The sequence below is a fragment of the Aptenodytes patagonicus genome, chromosome 7, assembly GCF_965638725.1.
Source record: "Aptenodytes patagonicus chromosome 7, bAptPat1.pri.cur, whole genome shotgun sequence".
Lineage (NCBI taxonomy): Eukaryota > Metazoa > Chordata > Aves > Sphenisciformes > Spheniscidae > Aptenodytes > Aptenodytes patagonicus.
This window is the reverse complement of record NC_134955.1, coordinates 56029793-56040219: the sequence shown is the minus strand read 5'-3', so window position 1 is coordinate 56040219 and position 10427 is coordinate 56029793. Positions and strand designations below refer to the sequence as shown.

The following is a 10427-nucleotide window of genomic DNA, read 5'->3' as shown; positions in this document are numbered from 1 at the left end:
GGGAGATAGATACTCACTCTTGGTTTTAAGCCAAGGCTGGTTACAATCTTAAAGTAATATCAGGGAAAAAAGTGCTGGGTGTTGTTTAAAACTCATGGAGGGTTGGCTGACATGTTTTCAAGGGCGTAAGAGTTTCACACCCTCTTGGTGACGGCATCCAGGGCTCCTTTGCCTGCCACAGTAACTGCTGAATGTCCTTAACTTTGGACAAAACAACAGCCTTAGCACTAGTTATGAGGGGCAGATGGTTTTACGGGCAGCAGAGAAGGTGGACGTATCAGATACTGGCCATCCTGTCATGCTGGAGCAAGCCGGATCGAGGAGCAAGCATGGAGAGGGAATGATGCTGGTCCTGAAAGACCCTAAAAGCAAAGCAGGTGAGTTGGAAGGGACTTGCTAAACTGGTTCCTTTCAGGATTGCTTTTGTTAAGCCTTAGACAGGGGGTGTTTATGCACTGACAGGGTGAGTACAGCTAGCCTGAGGCTCGACAAGGTGCTCAGAAAGGAAACCAGACCCATCGCAATCTAGGCTTTATTCTCTTTATATGCAATGTTTTGCCATGGGAATCAGTGAAGCAGGAGCTGAAGGAAAAAGCACAGGCATCATTTTGATACTGTGTTTTACGGTTTCCCTTCATTCATCGTATTAGCTGGACAAATACATAGAAACCTTCCCAAACTGAGTATTATCCCCATGTTCCAGCTAATCCAACAGTGACAATTCTCCTGTATGTGCCTGACTGTTTTCTTCTAGCTCATCCCTGGATCAGTGCTATCTCTCCCTTGGCCAGCTTGCCCTCTGCCAGATGTGGCGAAGATGCCTATCATTTCACATTTATGGCCTTGAGGAGTCTGAGAGAGGGTCTGTTGTTCATGTTTATGTGGTACGAGAGCAGTTCTTTTCCAGTAGTAAGGTCTTACAAATACTACTTGGAACAGGTTCACAGCTGCTTTTGTCATCTTTTGGAATCCTGAAGTCTCAAACTTGCAGCCTTAAAAATATACAAATCACTCTAAAACATCAATAAATACCCACGTAATGTTTGCCTGTTTTGTTTAACAAGCAGCAGCTAAAAGAAAAGTAAATTGAGTTCCCTTCTCCCCAAGTAAATAAAACTCTCCAGGACAACATACTTTACTTCAAAATTATAAGGCAATTTTTTTTTTCTCTTTAGGTTCCAGAAACATGTCCATATATGGTCTACTTGTCAGGGACAATAAATAATGATGTAATAGAAAGGTCAACTTTGTGTCATTTAGCTACGGGATGCTTGATGAAGTGAAGTTCTTCAGATAATGCAACAAAGAAGAACTTTAGGATGGGTAAAAGTTTCTGCCGTGCATCTTCAAACAGGAAATCTGAGATTCAGAACAACTTATATTTTGGCTTGTATTCACTGATCATGGGGTGATCCAGAAATAAACTCCAGGCTTCAAAGCGAGAGTGTTTCAAAGCTGTCCTGCAGTTGATCGAAACATCCAGGCAAAGCAGGGAGATGAATACCAGCAAGGATTTTCTGAATTAAGACTTAATCAAGGAGATAACCCATTTCAACAGTACTATTACCCTTTTATTTCAGAACAAAAAGGTAATGCAAATATGCATGTTTTGAACTTATTTATCATTTTCAATCTGTCAGTTTGCTATGTCTATGCAAATATTTATTCCTGTAGCAGTTTGTAACCTAACACCCTAACACAGTCTTGGGAGTTTCTGTGGTTTGGTTTTGGTTTTTGTTTTTTTTCAAATAAGCCATAAAACACTCACTGGTGTTAAGCAGAACTGTAGCTCTGCCATTTCCTTATTTTTCTTTTACTTGCAGGTGATGCTTATGTCTTTGTCCCTAGACTAGCTTGCTCAGAAATAATTGTCATTGTTGTGACAACATGCTAAGGTACAATGTAGTGTGCAAGGCACAGTGTGAAGGAAAAAAAATTACATCAGCAAATTATTCCTTTCATTTATAAATTTCCAGCTGGTATGACACAAAGCTAACATTGCACTGATTGCTGTGTTAACTAATGCTTTCTGAGAAGAAATAAAAGCTTGCAGGTGTATGCATTTCCAGTAAAGAATTTGCACAGAGTCACAATTTGATGGCATCATAACATATGCCAGACTGATAGGTGACCTTATTTGACAGCTGGGGCTTGACAAGGGGATTTGTTTGCTTGGAGGATTCTTTTGGGAAGCCTGGCTTTGCTCCTTCAGCACTGGGCTAGAACTTGAGCGGCTTGCATAAGCTGTCATTACAAAATATATTTGCCTGTTGCCACAGCTGGACGGCATGAGGTGTCATCCTTCTAACGTCCCAGCTCTGGCAGATCTGATGGGCACTGAAATGTTTCTCTTTTTAAAAAAATCATTTGCCTCCCAGCAGTAGTTACCCAATATAATATCCTTTGAGAACTGCAAAGATTTATGTGGAAACTGACCTAAAATACAGCAAAAATGTGAGTACTTTAAGTGCTGCAAATTGGTCTAGTTTCCACTGCTATCAGAGGATCTGACCTGAAAGGTGCCGCAGCAAGAGCTAAAGTGGAGGCTTGGTTTACCATGAAGACTTCCAGACGTGTTTACCTTCCCCCCGTGTGTGCTCCTGCTGCTCTCAGAAGTAAAAACACAAACACATGGAAAGGCAAACACGTATCTGAAGAAGCTGGGGCTCAATCATTCCTTGCAAAAAGCAAAATGAACAAGCCGCTCCTCTTCTCTCTCTTTTGCAGCCTCTGAAGACTTGTTTTTGTTTATAGAAATGTGATTTATCATACCCTGAGCCATAAATACTGAGGTCCTGTATTGAGTTACAAGCTGACTGGGGTAAACTCAGTGCAAAGGCAGGCAAAGTCCCTGGCTCTGCTCCCTTAATGACCTTGTCACTCACCTGCCACCCTCCTCTGACAGCAGTAAGTAATTCTGCTAATTCTGCTGCCTGCGATCTATTGAAGGAGGACAGGCAGCCTCGCTAAGCTTTTCTTTAAGGAAGTGCTGTCAATGGGGACCAGTTGTTTCAGATGCTAATGGTATTGAATAGCACGGTTCTGCATGTTCAAAGCCAGCTGTAATCCTTGTTGTTTATTTATGTTGCATCAGGGATCAGAGGCCCATTCTCCCAAACACGGTATGTTTACAGAGCTTGTAGTCCAAATATAATAGCAACCTAATTCTGTTTGTCTGTGGCTTTTGCCATAATGTGAGTGGTTACTAATAGCCACCCTGGTGAGTAGTACCTTTCGTTTCGAAGATCTGCCAGGTACAGCTGCTCATTAATGCAGGACAGAGCATCACAGCCTGGCCCTGGCACCAGCATTTCATTTCTAACCTTACATTCTGGTCACTGGATGCAGCTAAGTTACCTCTGCCTGGCACAGGCCTGATTTCTACATCTAAATAAACAAACTCTCTCTTAGATAGGGATGGCAAAATTAAGAATCAGGATCAAGCCCTATGCCCTATGTGGAAATGATGATAAATTTAGATCCAGAAGATCTTGTCAGACTGAGCTATTAAATGGCAGCACGGGCAGCAGTATCCTAAGACATCTCTGCCAAGAGAGATCACTAATGAAGCCATTCAGACCTGAAGGCAAAGCAATCTCTAAGGAATAATAAGGGCACTATACCCACAGCTTTAAAAATCAGGTTCTGCTTGTACAGCACATGCAATGCTGTGTGCTACCTGCACGTGAGGATGGGCTCTTGGGCTGCCAGAGAAATGTAGGGGACAGCCAAACATTAAAACCTCCCCCAAATCCTGAAGTTAGAGTGAACAGTAAACCCAGCATTTAACATATAAATCTGATTCCAATACTTTAAACCTACAGTAAGCAGGCTTAGAGCAAGCAAATCGATTCAAGTTGCATTTAGAAAGACCACTTTGGCCAGATCTTACTTATCCAAACTGGTTCAACCATTCCTAGCAACAAAGATTGATTTTTTTTTCACACCTTTGTTACAGAAGCTTATAGTGCATTAGTCTAATGGGCTTTCATGACATTGTGGTAGTTCACCACTGGCCACAGATGGGATTAGCTTAGCCCTGCTATGTCAGCTGAGCCAGGGTAGTGCCAAGCGATGCCACCAAGCTCAGCCGCAGTGAAAGAAGGTTAAACTGAATCAGGCTGCATTGCATTAGCCTCCAGCTGAGGGCATGTGCTGGGCCTGTTACTGCAGCTCCTCTGGCTCACTGTGGCTTGTTACAGAAAGAACTTGAACAAGTGCCTGAGCCTCGTGGCTCTGCAGCTTCAAACAAAAGCATCTCCAGGTGGGAGGGTGGTGGCTCTGCTCTGCTCCGGTTGGGGCTGTTGCACAGGGAGCTGTACGGAGGAGGCACGCGTCGTGCCTCCTGCCAAACTCAGACACACCACGCAGGTCAGTCTGAGGTAAGGGAGACAGGCAGAGGGAAGCAAGAACAGTTTGAAGCCCAACTGGAACCGTCTCTGCTAAGGGTCAGGACAGCCAAGGCTGTCCTTGGCTATCAGGACCAACCCAAAAGCTCCTGCAGCCCCAGGATGTGACCCTCACACCTTCATTGGGGTTGTGCCAGTTAGATGAGCAGAACTGAAAGCTTTTTCTATTTTGGGCCCCACAGCATTTCTTCCTGCAGGATGAGTCAGTGGCGGGAGCTGCAGCCAGCACTGTGGTTTCTGCACTCCATGGAACTCCTGTCAAAATATTTAGATTAGTGAGGATCACCAACATGCAGGGGAGGTTCTCCCTTTTCTCTGGGAGTGGGTGGGACCCAGTTAACCCGTACAGAGAATAAGAGGGTGAAATAGCAGTGATTCCCAAACTCAAAATCTTCCTTTTCCCTCCCTGTGCCTCAACGAGGTGTGAAACAAAAGAAGGAGCGAGGGGAAGATGTCCAGAAATGGCCTTTATACCTAGATCCATTGGGGAGTTAGTGAGGCATCTAAATCAGTTAGCTCATCTGTGCCAGAGTGCGGAGTTGCATTGGCAGTGGTCTCCTGTATGCTCCTCAAAGCCCTGACTGCCCATGAAGGGACTCTAACACCCAGCTCAGAAGCACGGTGAGGCTGGACCCGCTGCCTGCTCTGCCTCCTGTGCTCTCAGGATGCTGGCGGTGGGACTGGGGTGGATAAAGAGGGGGGATCTGTGCCCCATGCTCCACTGGTGCAGGTTGTCCTCTGAGAGGAGCACTTTCATCTCCATTCTTGCCTCCTCCAAAGAGTCATTGTGCATCGCCTCCATTAGGAGCTTACGATCAGATCCTGCCCTCTGCATTAAGTGCTTAGTTAAGGTCTCTGAGTCACCACTGGGGCCAGGTCCCTACATTTAGGCATTGCAGTGCTGGATGCTGCAGACAAGCCCTCTGACTCCAGCCCGTGGGTTTCACACATCCGCAGCACACCAGTTACTGAGTGAGTACATAGGCTGATGGACTATGAAAGTGCTGCCCAGCATGCCAGGAGTTGAGCAAGCCAAGCAGCAGCAGAAGCTGCTAGGAAAACAAAGCTGTGTCATGGTTCTTGGCCAGGCACGGGCTGGAGGGCAGCCAAGGACAGGTACTGGAGCGGCTGGGGCACGGGGCGGGCAGCAGCTCCATATGGGAGCTATCAGCGGTTTGATGCCTGGACTTGGTTCCTTGGGACAGCAAGGGTCATAGCAGAGCTGAGGCACACCAGCTCTCACTGGAGAAGGTAACCAATAGCAGCCATGAGAGATCTGGCTGAAAATAAAAAAAGAAAACCCAACAAAATTGGGTTGCATTATTTACAGCAACAAAAGGTTTTATTTTGGCAGTTTTCATGGCTGTAAAATACATCCTTCATCGTTAAAAGTCATAATGTCAGTCTGGGCTTCCCTTTACCCAGAACTCTTCCCACTTCTTCTGGGTGTGCTTGGAGTCTGAGGTGGCTGTTGATGTGGGAGATATCACCATTTCTGAAGTGAAAAGCTTAAATCCAAGATTTTATGTTACTTATGGCTTGATTCAAGCTCTTGCAATTTCTTCAAACTGTATTAGTTTCTTTTTTAAAAAAATTACGGTTAAAGAAACAAACATGAGTGTCTTGACATGCATAGATACGCCTCTGTCACCATTTGGGGAGCTACCATTTCCTCCAGGTCAGGACCATGTCTTGGCCATGCACACAGCAGCGAGGACTGCTAGAGCAGGGCAATCTCCTGGCGCAAGGCTCACAGCGTGCTGGACATCGACATGGGTGCGAGTCCCTGGGCAGCCAGGCTGCCCCAGGCGCTCAGTGAGCCAGGGTGAGAGCCCCAGCCTGCTGGAGACAGCAGCCGTGCAGGGAAGGGGAGCTGAAGGCTTTGCTGTCAGTGGTGCCCGGTGTGGCAGGAGGCAGGTCCTGAGCAGCAGGAGGCTGGGTGGCTCTGCCAGCCTCATGCCTGTGGCTCTGCCAGGGGGCCCAGCTCAGCAAGGCCCATGGCCGGGTAGGGCAGGGCTGTGGGGAGCTGGAGACCAGCCCTGCTGTGGCATCACTGGGGCAGGGACTGACAGCCCCAGGGTGGGGTGCAGGCAGCTTTGTTGGCAACCACGCTGGTGCACTCAGCCAGTCCCTTGCCTCTCTGCACCTGGGGGACATGCCTCCACAGTACCTTTCTGCTGGCTCGCTGTCCTCCCCTGCCCTGTCCACAGACAGCTTGTACCCGTTGCTCCTCGTCCCAGCACTCCCCATTATTTTACACAGTTCTTACTCACTGGTGTGCTTATAAAAAGCAAACCTATTACCCCTTGGTTGTCATGCTCGTAAAAGAGGCAAGCTCTCCCATCTTCTCCCATGAAATAAGTCCTTGGCTCTCTGGCATCCAGATGAGATCTTGCTAGAGCATCGAACCATTCATGGCATTAGTACTTTCCTATCACGGCTGGAAATACTGCAGTATTTTGGATTGTCTTTGCCTTTTTGAGTCCACGCTGCAGTGATAGTTCACAGTCATTCTGTGATTGCTGAGCGTGCCCTGACGTTTCCCCATTTCTCTCATTTCCAGCTTTCAACCACTCGTTTTTACAAGGTAGTCTGACCATAAGTCTTAAAGCTCATGACCTTGAACTTTGTTCTGTGAAAAGCAAAGAATCAGAAGTGAAACTGAGCAGTGTCGTGTTGCTCTCTTAGCTGAGTGAAACAAAGAAAGTCACTTCAAAGAATAGCTTTGCATGTTGCTCGACAGATCTCCAGATAAGGTGGAAAAAATTACTCCATGAAGTCACTTTACACTTCATGGTGGAGAACCTGCCCTTGCAGAAAACTGGCAAACAGACAGACAAACCTCTTCCCTTAATTTTCTGCAATTAGAGCAAGAAATAAAACAAACAAAAAAACAACAAAAAGAGATGCCCATTGGCGTTCTCCTAAATAAATTCATTTCAAAGCTGTATCTCTTTAATCTTATGGGGACTTCCTTTACCTATTTTTCTCTCGAGCTGTGGGAACCAGAATAAGTAGATAAAAACCTGCCTTGCTTGCGGCAGCTCCCTTCCCTTTTTTAAACACCAGCTAAATCAGTTACTTCTATGTGATAGAAAGGAGTTAGTTCATTAAGTTTACATGCAGATTTTAGCTGATAATGTTCTCTCCCTGGTGAAGGATTTCTGAAGGGTTTTCTGGTGGGTCTAATCAAAAGGCAGAGCTGAATAAAAGCACAAAATAGTTGAGTTTCTTTCTTTCATTTTCCAGATTTTGATGATCACAATTTCCTTTTACAGGAAAGCAAAAAAAAATAATGGCTACAACAGCAGCAAATACTCAAAGACAAACGATAGGCTGCGAGGAATACAGTCTGTACAGCAGCTTGAGTGAAGACGAGCTTATAAAGATGGCCATCCGGCAGAGCTTGGAAGAGGACCCCACGGGTCAGCCAGCTGCCCAGAGCCACCAGAAGTCGATGGTGACGGGTCCCGGTGAGGCGGCCGCCGCCGGCCGCACCAGCAGCCACAACCCGCCCTACCACATCTACCCGTGGCAAAGGTGAGTGAGCGCCTGCCTGAGCTGCGCCGCCCCAACAAACACCCTGCCTGGGAAGAGCAAAACAGCTTCCACTCTCTAAACACGTGCTTTCTAATTAGTTTTGCCGAGTGGCTGCTCTGCGAGTCTGTCATTAGTTTGAAAGCCGGAGTCTGCTATAAATCCGATGAGGTCAACAATTTATGCCCTCACAACGAAATGAGAATTTGCTTGCTGTTGTCTGTTTTAAGCAACAAATAAAATAAGAAAGGGGCACTGCTACAAGCTCTGCTGAACGAAAGAAAGCCTGCTGAAGCCAGCAGCTCCTTTCCCCCACAGGGGCACACTGCATGCCGGGCTTAGGCTTCGCCAGAGAGGGAGCCCAGCATTTGTTATGGGAAAACATAGGAGAGAGGCAAAAAATAGGCATATGAAACAGTGGGAGCTGGCTACCTTTTAGATACTTTAAAGGATGTAGTTATTTCAGATCAGAGTCAGACCTCAAGCACACCACTCTCAGCCAAGAGCAGTTCCAGACACCAAAGCGTGGCGGCATCTCCCTGCCCTGCGATGCTGGGCTGTGGGTTAGAGAGACCTGCTGACAGTTTCCAAATTAGACATTGTTCTCCTTTCATTTTTTGAAAGGCAGATTTCTCAAGGGGGGCGGGGGGAGGAAGAGGTTACAAAGTCACCCCAAAACCAAGGAAGATAGAAAAATATCCTTTTAAACTATTTTTTTGTAATAAGCTGGGAGCAACTGGAGTTTTGTTCCTCCTTCTTTCTCATAACTCCACTGTCCTCTGACACCTCACTCATTACCACCTGTGATTGTTTGGTTTCCAAGGCTGGGAAACTGGGTACAATTTGATGAGCAGTAAGCGTGTTTCATAGCTGTGGAATCAGGATGCTGTACAGCAGGCAGTCCTGCTCCCATCAAAGGTCATGGCTTCTCAGTGTTGTTACCGTGCGCTTGTACTGTCAGCTTTGCCACAGGGACCCGATGTGGGGGAGAATAAGGGCTTCCCTGGCCGTTTGGTCCTGTCCTCCTTGGGGGTCCTTTGACACCTGCTATTTTGGCAAAAGGCAGCATCTGCAGTTCTGTGCATTAACCTGGCCTGCCTTTGCCTCAGCCCAGCAGCTTTTGACCTCCCACTGGAGGGAAAACCTTTGCAGCTTGTAGCTCCAGATCTGTAGCGTTGCTGAACTCTTCTGCCACCTGGGAGAGCCAGGCTGGAAATGGAGCCGGCACCCGGGGGCCCTGGGTCCTCCTCTGCCCCCGCCTCCAACCTGCTTGCGTGGCACTTCAGAGGTGATGAATGTCACCTCGCCTCGTGCCTGCTTCCTGTGTGGTGGTGGTAGGGTTAACCTCACTGTTGTCTTATATGGTCATTTGAATCCCCTGACGCTTCCTCAGAGGGCCAAAAATAATCTCGAGCTGAGCGAGCAGCTGAATCCAGTGCAGAGCAAGCCGTGGCCATCTGCTTTTATTCAAAGCCCCGACCGGCAGGCTTTTTCACTTCGTCTCTGCGGATGTGTGTCTCTGTTTCTGCCTCAATATGACCTGTTTCTCTTATTCGGAGTATTTCTCCTTATTTCATTCTTGTCATCGCCACTCCAGATTGGCGGCCCAGCCGAGAGGCCGTGCTCAGCCGTCCAGCTCGGGGGCAGCCTGGGGGGTCAGGCGAAGGTACGACGGCAGCCTGTTCAGCACATCCCAGCCTGTGTAAGTGCCTCCCTCTCCTGCTTTCCCCCGCGGTCAAAACAAGCCTTGCTACCCATGCTCCCCCTGAGTCAGCTCTTCTGGGTGGCAATGGTGTCTGGTAGGGGAAATGGTCGTGTTCATCTGGAGGAGTTAATGGACTGCTTAGAAGGGTCTTGCTGATATCTGCACCGCACCCTCGCTGCCTTCCCACTCTTCCTTCCGACCTCCCAGCTGCCCCAGACCATGCCCAGGCTCTTGCAGGTGACCCACCCCAAACCTCCCTTGTTCTCTTCTCCCCCTTCATCCCTCTCCATCCCTCCAGTGCACGTGTCCTGGGGACTCTGGGTCATTCGGTAGCTCTGAGGTGACAAGGACAGCAGGGGAGGGATGCCTGCGCTGTGGTTTATTTATATAGGCTGGCTCCCACATCAACACGGTAGATGAGGCAGGCAGGTGCTGATAGTAACTGCATTGGTGTTCACAGTTCAACAGTAGGGAAGAGTGAGGAAAACAAACATTTTATTGCAGTATATAAACAGGGTGAGAAAGTCCAGTCCTTCAAGGCAAATATTTTATAAATGCTCCCAAGATGTCGTGCCTGTTCCCAGCAATACCTGCACTGTCCTGCTACACTGAGGGCTGCTGGGGAGCTGTACCACATCTTACCAGCCCAAGGAGGAAACCAGCTTGACTGACTTTGATCCTCCTGGCCACATTTTGCTGTTGGCAGAGACCGTAAATAAGCTTAGGGGAAGACAGTCATGAATGAGGAAAGCAGACAGGCAAGGGGGTGGCCCGAG

The 10427-nt window shown here is 47.7% G+C and overlaps 1 protein-coding gene across 2 annotated transcripts in view; it reads left to right on the top strand.

The window, feature by feature from the left end:
• Window positions 1-1257: 1257 nt before the first annotated feature.
• Window positions 1258-10427, top strand: part of ASB2 (ankyrin repeat and SOCS box containing 2) — a 33679-nt gene continuing 24509 nt past the window's right edge. Inside the window, exons 1-3 of one of the 2 annotated variants that reach the window (XM_076345346.1) lie at window positions 1258-1589; window positions 7659-7949; window positions 9544-9648. In XM_076345346.1, the coding sequence (XP_076201461.1) occupies window positions 7705-7949; window positions 9544-9648 (350 nt within the window). In that variant the 5' untranslated portion in view covers window positions 1258-1589; window positions 7659-7704. The remainder of the gene's footprint in view (window positions 1590-7658; window positions 7950-9543; window positions 9649-10427) is intronic. The other variant, XM_076345347.1, reaches the window with a different exon arrangement.